Source organism: Rattus rattus, chromosome 6 (assembly GCF_011064425.1).
Source record: "Rattus rattus isolate New Zealand chromosome 6, Rrattus_CSIRO_v1, whole genome shotgun sequence".
NCBI lineage: Eukaryota > Metazoa > Chordata > Mammalia > Rodentia > Muridae > Rattus > Rattus rattus.
In genome coordinates, this window is record NC_046159.1 from 86,803,268 (window position 1) to 86,815,751 (window position 12,484).

Sequence of the window (12,484 nt, forward strand, 5' to 3'; positions counted from 1 at the left end):
ATGTGATCATGTCTGAAAAAAATAGGTGGTGTTTTAAGTTGGACAAATAAATGGATTAAAAAGAATTAGGGACAGAGAGCAGAAGACAGAAAGCAAAAAGAGAGCCTCCATTTTCAACTACTTAAAGATGACCAAGAGAACAGGCATTTCAGAGGCCAGCCCATGGAGACTGTTTTAGGGAAGATGTGGGCTACCATGTTGAATGCTGGTAAGATGCCCTATTAAGGAGGTACAAGGTGCTGACTCAGGTACAGAGAAGTCACTGGAAACCTTGTCAGGAATAGTCTCTTTGGAGATTGAACCTAGATTTAAGGGTTCAGTCTGAGCTGAAGAACAAGTGGGAAACTAGAAACTAGGAACTAGAGAAAAAATACAGGAAAATCTGTAAAGGAGTTTGGCTATTCGGGCCTGACAGAGCTTGCCCAGCCAGGCCTGGTCGCCCATGGGGGCTAAAGAAGAAGAACTGAAAGGTCAAAGCTTGTTGTAGTTTGCCCTGGAGTTATCTATATTTTGATGTTAATTCCACTGCCCCAAGGACAGCTGCCTAGTAACTTACTCAGAACTTGGGTGACTTTATGAGAACCACCTCCCCATTGAATTTGTAAAGTACAGGTGAAGGGCAGGTACATGATAGAAGGAGGCCTGTCATTGGAGGAGAAGGAAGGATGGGCAGGAGAGAAGTTTGAAGGAAGAGAAGGAACTAGGGGAGAAAGGAAGAGACAGGAGGAGGAGAGGGTGAGAAGCCAAGGCAGGTGATGTTAAGATTCTGCTCTGTGTATTTACAGGTTGTTATTAATGTTCCTAAGGGATGGATGGTACTGGGCTTTGTATGTTTAAGTGGGCAATTATATCTTATCAATTGGATCTAAGATTATTGTGTTGTGTGTTCTTTTATGTGAGGGTTTGAGTGTAGGAAAGTGTGCGGTTGGGATGTGTTTCCGCCAAGATACCTAGCAGATATCTTGGGACACTGAAGTACCAGACTTAGAGTGGGTAAAAGACCATTACTTTTTTATTTTTATATTTTTATAACAACAAAAGCTCATCTGGGCAACAGCAAGACCATCTCTTCAAACAAAAGACAAGCCACTTCATCCAGGTAGTTCTGCCCACATGTGCATGGGTATGGGGCCATCGCTGGAGTATGGGAAATCTACCAGTGACCACAACCTCAAAAGAGAGAGATTTTTCCACTTCCATAGTTATCACCTGCCAATGACTCCCCAGGAAGGGTCTATATGATCACATTCCATTTTATGCATGCAATTTCTCAATAAAGAAAATTATAATATAAAAACAAAAGCACAGCAAGAACTAAAATGTAAAGGGTGAGAGAAGCCTCGGGATGTAGCTCAGTGGCAGCTTAGTGTGCGTGAGGTCTTTGTTTTGGTCCACAGTACTACAGAAAGAGGCTTGGCTATGGCGTCACTCAAGGAAAGAGGACAGTGCTAGGGAGTTGTGGGCTCGAGAGACAATGTTTTTAAAAGGTAGAAGTCACTGGGGCAACTGCCAACAGTGATAAAAGTCACTGCAGATGCAGAAGAGGGCAATGCACAGAGACATGAGAGTGCCTAGAAGCTGAGAGAAGGTGGGGGTAGGGAATGGACGGGATGCAGTACTGGAAGGGAAGAGTATTTAAGACTTTCCAGGATCGGGGAAAGGCCCAGAAACATCCTATTAGGAAAAGTGAGATGAGTCCCAACGCTGCTCAAACCTGAGACCTGAAGACAAAGCAAGAGCCAAACCACTTACATGGGAAAGGGTAGTAACTAGGGCGAAGACACACTCTTTCTTCAGCAAAAACCATAATATGACTCCACCTAATCGCGAGCCTCACCTTTATCCCCACTTGATTATAGAAGGGCAAACTGGTACTTTCTGATACACGGTGAGGATCTTCAAGCCTCATGCATAGAAATAAAGGAGATGCTCCTATGCGTGGCAGGAGCCAGTGAAAGGAGTCCTAGCCAGGATGCAGCGGTGAGAAGAAGAAAATGGACTAGCCCCACAGTGCTATCTGCGTAAGACGTCGGCATGAACAGGAATCATGTTAGTAGTTCCAGAACAGGGTGGGAAGTGAAAAGGATTGAACGTGGGAGAAAGCCAAGGCGCTCCACAAGTCCTACAGTTTGGGAGCTGTATGAAGAGCTTTTTATTTTCTGAAGGATGCTTAAAGTAATTACACACATAGTGGGGTTTTTTGAGCTCATAGAATAAAGGCATAGAATCTATAAATTAGAAAAATACACACAGGGGACAAATGACACACAGATTTGATCACAGCAATAAAAAGTAAGAAAAGAGGAAAAGCAACAAAACTGGTGAGCGTCTGTAAAATATTTATAGTTCTCTAATGACCACACTCAGGAAAAACAGACTTATAGATGCTAGTTAATAAATATTTACAAGAAACACACTCAAAACACAATACCAAGAGAAATACCAGGACCAAAAAGATGCACCTCACAAATGCTAGTTAGCCAAGCAAACCCAGTCAGATACACCTATTTGCATGTTAAGCAATGAAAACGGCCTAACAATCAATACATTTTACCAGAAAGACATAACCACTTTGTGCTTACACGAATAGGACAACACAATTTCAAAAATCTAAAGTGACCACGGGAAAATTTATAAGGGAAAGTCGACAATTCCACCGTCATATTGAGTTAAACATGTATTTACAAAAACCGATGAATAGATGCCATTAAAGGAACGGGACTTTGTACCCAGTAATTCAAAGAACATATGTTTTTCCAAAAGCACACAGAGCATTTGCAAAAGCTGGCTGCTAACTATAATATGAACAAATCAGAAAGAAATACCACCACCTGCAGTGTACTGTGAAGAATGTACTTGGTACCCAGCAGTGACCGGTGACCCTCAGAATGGTGTGCTGCTCACTTCATGTGGGAGGACGGCGGAGGGATGAAAGGCTCCTATCACATTCACCTGCGACCTTCCCACCACCTTATGTTTCCTGTGCTTCTCTGGCTCACATGCAGATTGCTGCTTGGAACCTTGCTCTATCCTTGTACATACAAAGTTGAAAGACATCAGAGAAGCAAGCATACCCTGCATTCAAGAATCTTGTCATCTATAAGGATCAATAGAGGACGAAAAGATCACATGTCAGGCAATGTACTTGAACATGTGAGACATTCCATGTCAGGACAATGGAGAGAATAACCAAATCTTACAAGAAAGAAGAGGAAAGTGATTGTGTGGGGCTTTGACATATAGAGGTACTGGGAACAGTGAATGGGAGGGAACACTGCTGTTGACTGGGGAACACATGGGGCTGATAACTGGGGACAATATTTCAAGGTGTGACAGCATAGTGGAGGGCCTTTGGAGGTGAGCTAGGGCCTTTGGAGGTGAGCTTAGGTGTTGAAACACATTCATTTCTTGTGAAGGATGTAAAGTAATGATACAAAGCTACCTTGGTCCATCCAGTGACTCAGGAATCTCGTTGGGGCAAAAATCAAAATGCAAGGTTCAGTGTCGAGGAAAGCAGTTTCAGTGTTTACAACACACAGATGGGGCCAAACTACAAGCGTTTCTAGAATGAGGGTCTGCTCATCACAGGGTTCTAAGCTTCACTTCTGCCAGCAGTATACCAAGTCATCTAGCACACCAATTGTCTACGCGTTTATCAGCCCTACCTTATTTAACCCATATCTTTCCCTAACACAAATTCTAAGACCAAACAAGCAGGGAGACTCCACAAGGAACGAGTCACTTTCTGTCTTTCCTTAGCCCACACAAGTATAATAAAATCTGAACGAGGGGAATGGTGAGTTAGACAAACATTATTTTAGGCCCACTGCCCAATTTCCTTTTGAGGATGGGCCACTGTTGACTTTCGTGGCTGGTGTGTTATTCTGTTTTCTTTTGGAACCCGAGGAGAGAACAGGCTCCAGCGGCTCATGCTGTTTGGGGGATGATGTCCAACATCTGCCATCTCAGCGGAAGACCCCACACCTTAAAAGGTCACCAAGCAACCCTCTCCATTCTCTGAAATTTATTGATTGTTTTTCAAAAATATCTTTTAAAGAGAAAGAACGTTTTTGCAAACTTGAGGGCAGTAACTAAAATACCTCAGACAGGAAGAAAATACTCCAGACAGGAAGAATGTTTGTCCAAGACTATTATACTGGGCACAGTCTGCCTGGAATGGAAAAACCACACCAAACGAGATGGTATTACCAGAGATAAGGCATGTTTGACAAATGGTTCAGGAATGGGCACGTAATAAAAACAGGAGGAAGAAAAGTTGTCAAGAAAGTCGCGGGCAGACAGCAGGCATCCCCACTTGGCTCTTTCAAGATGAGCAGGATGTTGTTGTCTCACAGTTGCTGAATCTGGAAGGCAGATCTCTCCAGTGGTTTTTTGGAGCAAATGTTTTGTTGGGCCAGCGTAGACACTGCCCAAACATACAATCAACTTGCCCAGACTCCCGCTGTAAGCAAACGCTATTTATGATGTGCTGTGGAGGGGAGGTCTTACTTTTTCTTATCAGTTCATATCAGAGTCACTCAACCTTCTCCTTGGAAACATTTTTGGCCTAAAAAATTCATGGGTGTGGAGGCAGCTGTCTTGGCCACTATAGGGATTTATTTTTTCCCCCAGCATCTCTGGCTGTCTACATACCAGAGGCTTATACAGTACCCCTTAAGGGATGGGCCATAAATGTCTGCAGACATTGACAAGTGGTTCCTGGTGGGGGGCAATAGAAGCTTGAGATCACTGATACAGAACAAAACCATTTTGCCTCTATTATGCATATTAAAAACAGGAACCTGACTCTTTCCTTTTACTTGGAAAAGGTCTACAGGGCTAAAACCTCTCTCTAGGCTGTTTAGTGTGCATACAAGAGTGATTTGGAGTTGGCAAAAGATCCTTTTAGGCTCAAGTGTCTAGATTTTGGAGGTCCATGGTTCATTGTAGGAGCAAATTAGTCTCAGTCATCCAGAAAGCTAATAGCACAGTCAAGGTGTCCAGGTTTCTGTGGAGGATTGTTCCCCCAATTTACTGTGTTTCCCACAACCGTGTGACAACGAACTCATGTTTTCCCTTCCTACCGGAGCAGATGAAATTCTGACCTTGGAGTGAACCTTCTCAGATGTAAGGAGATAGCAGAAGGGAGCTATGCCCTCTGTAACAGAGACACCTTCTGCTTGCTCCCCGAGGCTCGCTGCACAGATGCTGTGAGGGAGCCCTGGGCTAAGATGGGCTCTAATGGGTCATCTGTAGCTGCCTGGGCATTTAAAATAGGATTAAAGATGTGGTCCTGAGGTAATTCTCAGAGACCTGGCCTTGTTGGCAATACTGCTTATGTTGAACTGCAAGCAAGGACTCAGCTTCATGATCACCACCCTAGCCTTTGAGAGACTGAAGATTTGGGGTTCCCTGGCTGAGGGAATCCCTCGGACCCTCCTTAGCAAAGCTTTCAAGGAGAAACTTAAGTAATTTATACCAGAAATTCCAAAGCAGGGACAGAGACGGGATGATGCCCCAGTAGCTGGTCAAGACACAAGAGCATGTGCCCAGCAGCTGCACATCTGGATGCAGAACTAAAGCATAGGGAAGGGGGTTTGGGAGTAGAACTATGTTTTAGAAAAGAGGGGGTTGTGCTCCTAAAAAAGTCACTAGGAGTGAAGCCGTCTACAGATCTTCCTGAGCTGAGATAGTCTCGTGCTATTTTTTTTCCCTTTGGTTAACAATTACTTCCTGCTAAGGTCTACAGCCACACCATCCTGAAATTGCTGGATTCTCAGAAGTTAAGCAAGGTCAGACCTGGTGATTGCTTCGGTATAAGAACACGTGCCTTCCCTATTCCCTGGAGCGTGGTCTCCCCTCCTCCATGATGTAGACAGAGAGATGAATAACTCTGCTGCGGGCGCTGTCCTGGCCACATCCCTGGCCTCGCTGTATGTTATTGGGACACTTTGTATGATGAAAACCACATTTCCATCTCCAGATATTGCCAAATGTCCCTCTGTGGTGAAAAGCGCCTTGGCTGTGAAGCCTTTGGGAAGAGTGGACTCATGTCTCCCTCAACACTTCCTGGCACCTGGCATACAGACAGCCTGTATTCTGTATTGGTGGAGTAAAGGCATAAACAGTTGAAGAGCTCTCTTCTCTGGAAAGTTTCAAAAGGAGTCCCCTAGTATGAATCGTGACCACTGGAGCTCACTCTCCTGTCCCAAACAATACACAAAGGATTTATTTTTCTGGGTAGAAAGCGCCAGAATAGGGCATTTAGTCACTTGCAATAGTCCTTTTGGATTTTGTGCTCTTTTGGATGCAGACAAAATCCATACAAAATTAAAATCAGTTAAGGACTTGCTAGGGTCAAGCTCTGTGCTGGTAACTGACACCGTGAAGCTGTGTGGCTGAGCCATGTCCTGGTGTGGCCTAATATGGGTGCCCTGGTAGGATTTGCATCAGGGCTCTTCTCTCCTGGGCTCTGCTGGTCTGTGAAGGGTTTGCGGTGATAGCGACAATGGCGTCCTAAAATGCACATACAGACCAGCTAGGTGGGAGACAAGCTCTAAGTCAGACACTTGCCCTCATGAGGCCCTTCTCTAAAACCCGTGTGTACACTTGATTGAAATTCCTCCTGTGAACACAGTTCCTTTAGACCAGTGGTTCTCAATCTTCCTAATGCTGGAACCCTTTAATATAGTTCTTCATATAGTGGTCATCCTCAACCACACAATTTCTTCTGTTGCTACTTCATAACTGTAACCTTGCTATAGATAGGAATCACAGTGTCAATATATGTGTTTTCTGATTAGGTGACCCTCCCATAAAAGGGTCATTCAATTCCCAAAGGGATCAACACCTAGGTTGAGACCCACTGCTTTAGATGAAGGTGTCATGAGACTAAGTTCCAACAGATGCCCAGCTTGGTCCTCATGTGGGACCTCTAACAGCAGGAGCAAGGGCTGCTCTGACGCTGTTGCCTGGCATTGGATCCATTTTCCTTAACTAGATGGCCTTGTCAAGCCTCAATAGAAGATGTGCCCAGTCCTACTACAACGTGATATGCCAAGGTGGGTTTGTTTACATGGGAGGTCTCCCCTTCCTCTGAGGAGAAAGGGAGAGAGGCAAAGGGAAGAGAAGGTGAGAGGGAGGGACTGGGAGGGCAGGTGGGAGGGGAAGCTCCACTCCAAACAGTATGTAAAGTAACTAAATTAATTAATGAAAAAAATAAAATAGGACAACTGGATTAATTAAGTCACCACTGAGACAAACAAACTCCTCCTTTTATGCTAAGCACAGTTCAGACCTTAAATGTTACTGCTGAAACTCTTGTATTAGAGGTTTGGGCCCCAGTGATGGGGCTACTGGGAGGTGGTAGAGACTTTAAAGGGTAGAAGACGTTTTCCTTGTTGGAGGGAGTTAGATCATTGGGCATGTATCCTTGAGGGGATACTGGGACTCAGCCCTTTCCTGTTTGCTCCCTGGCTGCCATGAGGTGAATATCTTTGCTCTAATATGCACCACGGTCCATGATGTCTGTCTTACCACAGGCTCCAGAAATGACAGAAGCAAGAGACCATGCACCAAAATCTCTGAAGCCATGAGCCAAAACCTAAGCTTTCCCCCTTTTAAGTGGATTTATTTCAGGTGTTTTGTCATAGTGATGAAAGCTGATCAATAGGGGTCCTATATAGATAGCAATAGTAGTTAATCATAGAGACCTAAGATAGGACCTTTGAGTAACTTCCTATATAGGTTTCTCAGAAACTAGATGATTTACGAACAAAATATAGCATGTCCTAGCAGCAGAAAGAATCCCTGGAAGACTGGAGTGGAGGAGGAACCAGGGTCTATTGATTAGTGATGACAGGTCTCAGGAGGCCTGAAATGGAATTACGAAACAGACAGGAACAATGAAATGAGGAACAGTGGGTACGGGTGTGCTCAGGATGAAGCACACTTCTTTGTGAACATGCTAAGGGGCATTCCTAGCTCTGAAATGACACAGTGGTCATAGACCATCTTGGCCAATGGCTCTACTGCCCTGTGTTGACATTCCTATTGCTATTTTAACATGGTGCCTCACATGTTTGTTTTGCATAGGGCCACACCTATTATACAGCGAGGTCTTTCTACTACATGTTTTAATGTGAGCTAATAGCCATTCCAGATCCTTAATGGTAGTGTATACATTCTCCATAGGAACAAACTACAGAAAATAGACACTTCCGATGCAATACTCCAGATGGAAGGTCATCCAGCTGCACTAAGATTCTCAGTGTTCTTACTGTGTCTCTTATTCATGAAGACATGCTTAATAAAGAGACCATAAAATTTCTCCACTTTCTGTCAGACCAATGAAGCATCAATAGGAAAAAAAGAAATCGGCGAAAACCTTACAGATGTTAAATGATTAATCTTGGGCCATTAGTGGTGGTGCCTGCTCATGGTAGACATTAGTGACCATCTAAAGATCTCATTCTGGGACCTGACAGCTCTACTAAAATGGCAGGCTTAAACTCATGTTCTCTCAGGATGATGAAGAGGCCCTTTCCCCTTGAGGCTCCTAAAAATTATCAATGAAGTCCTTGGAAGGGGCTGCACTATGTCTTGAAGTATGATTGCATCCCAACCTTTGGTCACTGAACATGTGGCCTCTAGGAAATCAAGTCTGGGGAGATATAATTAGACGGAGGTTGTGCTGGCCTAACATAGTCCTACCTTAAAGAAGACGTACAAGGACAAAGATGGTGACATGAAGAGATGGAGACAGGACTATGAGTCGATGGGACGCCAAGGATTGCCAGCTGCATGGATAGGTAGGTGAGGGCACGGAGCACCTCCAGAAGGAGCCAATGTGACTGTAGGGCATTAAACACACAGCACTGGGCTGTAGACTTTGGCATCTAAAACCATGGGAACATAACATAACTGTTGTTTTAAGTTACCAAGTTTGGGGTCATTGTTATGGCACAGGCAGGAGCTTACTGAAGTCTTCATATATATGACAAGCTTTCTGAAAACTGTGGAGAATACACAATGGAATCCAGGCCTAACAAGTTAATTCTTCATATACTTTTTAAACAAATGAGGGACATTCAGGTACATGGTTAAATTCAACTGAAGAAATCATGGAGTGGTCATGAGTACTTATCTTCAGCAGCCTTGCTGTGTACTGATGTCAGTGAAGAACATGGATTCAGGTTGCTGGGGCTTGGGGGGTTGCTCACCTGAAGCGTGTTTTTGAGACTCGCCACAGGTACACTGGAGAGACTATTCTATCTACAGAAGAGTGTTCGCCTGCCAGCCAGAGAACAGAGTGGAAACTTTCTATTCCTCCATAGACAATTTTCATTCATTTTGGAGTCTTCATTTTGCTGTTGTCTTTGAGTGTGCTAGGTGCAAGGGGCTCCAGGAAACCCCAGCTCTGGGTGACCAATATAGCATCAGCGAGCAGTTTGGAAAGTACTTAAGTACTGCATGAAGTGAGGTATGGTCTAAGAAGCTTTTGCATTGGCTGGATTTTATTTCTACTCATTGTTGTTTGAAAAGCAGGTAGCAGCTATGCTATGTTCTCTGGGGCATCCAAGAAGGGCACTTTCCCAGTGTTGGTCAGCATTGAGAGTTTCTGTTCATTCCCCATAAAGAAGGGTCCCCTGCACCCCAGGAAAGGACATGACTGGGAAAGGAGGGTTGTTGGGAGGTGAGGTGGCAGGCTCTGCTGACAGATTCCTGTCTCAGGTAAGAATTCAGATGGTGCAAGCCAAAGCTATTTGCTGATAATTAAAAAAACCTAAGTGTGCACTCTTGTTATTTAGCAATAACCCAATGATACATGTACATAATTGTCTTCCAATAATAAATCAAGAAAGATCCAGATTACAATCCATTCGAAGTCAACATAAATAAAAAACGGATGTAAAATTAAGGTAAAAAGCCAAATTGTAAGTAGTTAGTGGGACCCTTGGAAGAAGCCTGCTTTCCTCAGCTAGTGACTCACTCCTAACAGACCCACAGCTGGATTTACAGCATGGACTTGTTTTTAGAATGTTTTCCCAACAGTCTTGTAGTCAGCTGAGGGAAGGAAGAGGGTAAGGGACCTAGGGTGGAAGGAATGAGTAACAACACAGTAAATACCTCCCCCAGCCCCAGCCGCTCACTCTGAAGAAGTGAGGCAGGAACCTTAGAGAGGCATGTTTCTGTCTGTCCCATGGATCTTCCCTGGTCAACACAATAAATTCTGTTTGAGTCGTTCCCCCCAACTCGCCATGGCACACTGAGTGCTTTGTTCGTCTACCAATATATCTTGGGTGCAAAGTTAGGGAAGAAAGTTCAATCATCCTTTCTTAAAAGTATCTTAAAAGTAATTTCCCATTTGGAGATCTAAGTCAGAAGAGGCTGGCATTGGTTTTGAAAGTGCCAATCACCTATGTACACGTGTTTTAAGGTCATGGGATGTATCCACCAGGAAGCTATTTCATACTAAGATACTCAAACTGCATCTTCAGAGCAAAGTCATTAGAATTTTGGAGAGGAAGGAAAGGGATTTGCAAGTCCAGCAGGACCCATCCTGTCATGCCTGGGAGTGCATCCACAGGATACCCAAAGCAGAGGTTTCTGCCAAAAGTCAGAAAAAAACACCGTCTTAAGGAAAGAAAAGATCACAGAGGTTAAAATAGAAAATCATAAGGAGGAAACAAATACGGACATTTCATGCTTCAAATCAGACCATTGCTATCCAGTAATGGGAGAAATATTAAGGTGGAAGATACCCCAAGAACACAGCCCTCCACCCTATGGCTAAATCCATAGGGTTGAAGTCTTCCTTCCTTCAAAGACAGCAGGCAAAGGAAGACCTGAGCTTCCTGCTCCCCAAACCCAGAAGCAGAGAGACAGACCAGAATGGAAATGAATAGATGTACATGTATCCCCAGGAAAAGCTGGCCCTTCCCAAGCAGCAGCAGAAATGCTTCCCTTTCAGCCTCATTCTCACAGCCAGTGGGCTCAGAAGGAAAGCAGACATCAACAGAGAAGGGCAGGCCCAGTTTGATTCTCCGCCTCTTTTCTTCCTGAATTCTGCATCCGAAAACCCCCAGCTTCGTATATCATCACCCATTTGCTGAGGCAAACCTCTAACGTGGTCCTGCCCTTCCTCCCCACAGCAGCTTCCCATTCTCCTAATTTGTCATTGGCTTCCCCCTACGGACACTTCTTGGACAACATAGCAGGACAACAGGCACAGGCCTTAACTTTCTAGTGGCAGATCACTCACATCCAGAGCTGGTCTAAAATGAAGACAGTACATGGGAAAACCCACAAACTCCCACCGGGTCACCCTATCTTTTTGTTTAGTCTGGAGGGCTGGGTCAAGCTTATCCAGGCTGCGAGGTGCCCCTGACCTCAAAGCACACACACAAACTACTGAATGGACTCTCTCCTCACGACATCTGCAGCTGTCTACACAGAAACAAGCTCCTTAGAACCACTGAGAACAAAAGGCAGAACAGCAACCATGAGCCGGACAACTGTTTGCACTGTTCCGTGGACTGCAGTGACCCTACTCTGGGGTGGAAAAGTACTACTAGGTTTTGTGCAGAGCACTTCTAAGAGCCACCGACTAGGCATCCTCTGCTTCCTTCTCACTGGGCATGGAAGACCAAAGAGGAAGTGGGCCTGGGTCCCAGAACCAAGCCAATGCCCATGCAGGTATTAAGGGCAGCAGCGCAGAGCCAGCTGCTCCAGCCTTCACTTTGACACAAGGCAGCAGGGTTATGTGGAAAACCAAGGAATTTGCTGCCTCCTGCCTTTATGACCAGATGGAAGTCATCAAGGATCCTTTCCCACTGCCACCCGCTTCTCACCGCAGCAGACTCTTACCTTGAAGTTGTGTGTCTTCTCATAGTTGAAGTGGTTGTCATTGTGTGTGAGGGCAGCTCTTCGGACCAGTGAAGAGATCTGTGAACAGGCAAAGAGCTTGAGAGGAGACCAGAGAAAGCCACCTTTGAGTCCCACCTTCACCCCAAATGCAATGGCCAACAGCTCTTGGCGCTTCCTGCTGGGCTTGGACTTCCGAACCACAGTGCATTTTCTCTCATTTTCCAGCCACAATTCCTGAGAGAACATAGCACTTGGATCTCAGCTCTTCTGGGTGTCTCCTGTGGAAGCAAGCTCTCCTCAGCCAGCGGAGTTTTGGGACTGCCGCTAATGTTGGGCAGCAGACTTGAGGCAGCTGTGCTCTGTCTGTAGAGGTCTGAGAGGCATGTGACCTGGAAGGGACTGTTTGAGTGATGGAGGGGGCTCTGGCTGAAGAGGGATGGGCCTGCTTTGTGCTGTTTCTTAAGGCTGGCATGTGCCTGGAACAATAGCACACATTCATATATAGCAACTCCCAGAATATCCAGTCAGCACAGGGGATCCAGGGAGGCAGGGGATCCAGAGAGGCAGCAATGTGTGCAGCATGCACAGATACACAGACACAGACAGACACACAGGC

At 45.1% G+C, this 12,484-nt stretch overlaps 1 protein-coding gene across 1 annotated transcript in view; it reads right to left on the reverse strand.

The window, feature by feature from the left end:
- Chn2 (chimerin 2) overlaps positions 1-12,484 on the reverse strand; it is a 260,580-nt gene that overhangs the window by 17,310 nt on the left and 230,786 nt on the right. Inside the window, exon 7 of the mRNA XM_032906467.1 lies at positions 11,869-11,946. Within this exon, the coding sequence (XP_032762358.1) occupies positions 11,869-11,946 (78 nt within the window). The remainder of the gene's footprint in view (positions 1-11,868; positions 11,947-12,484) is intronic.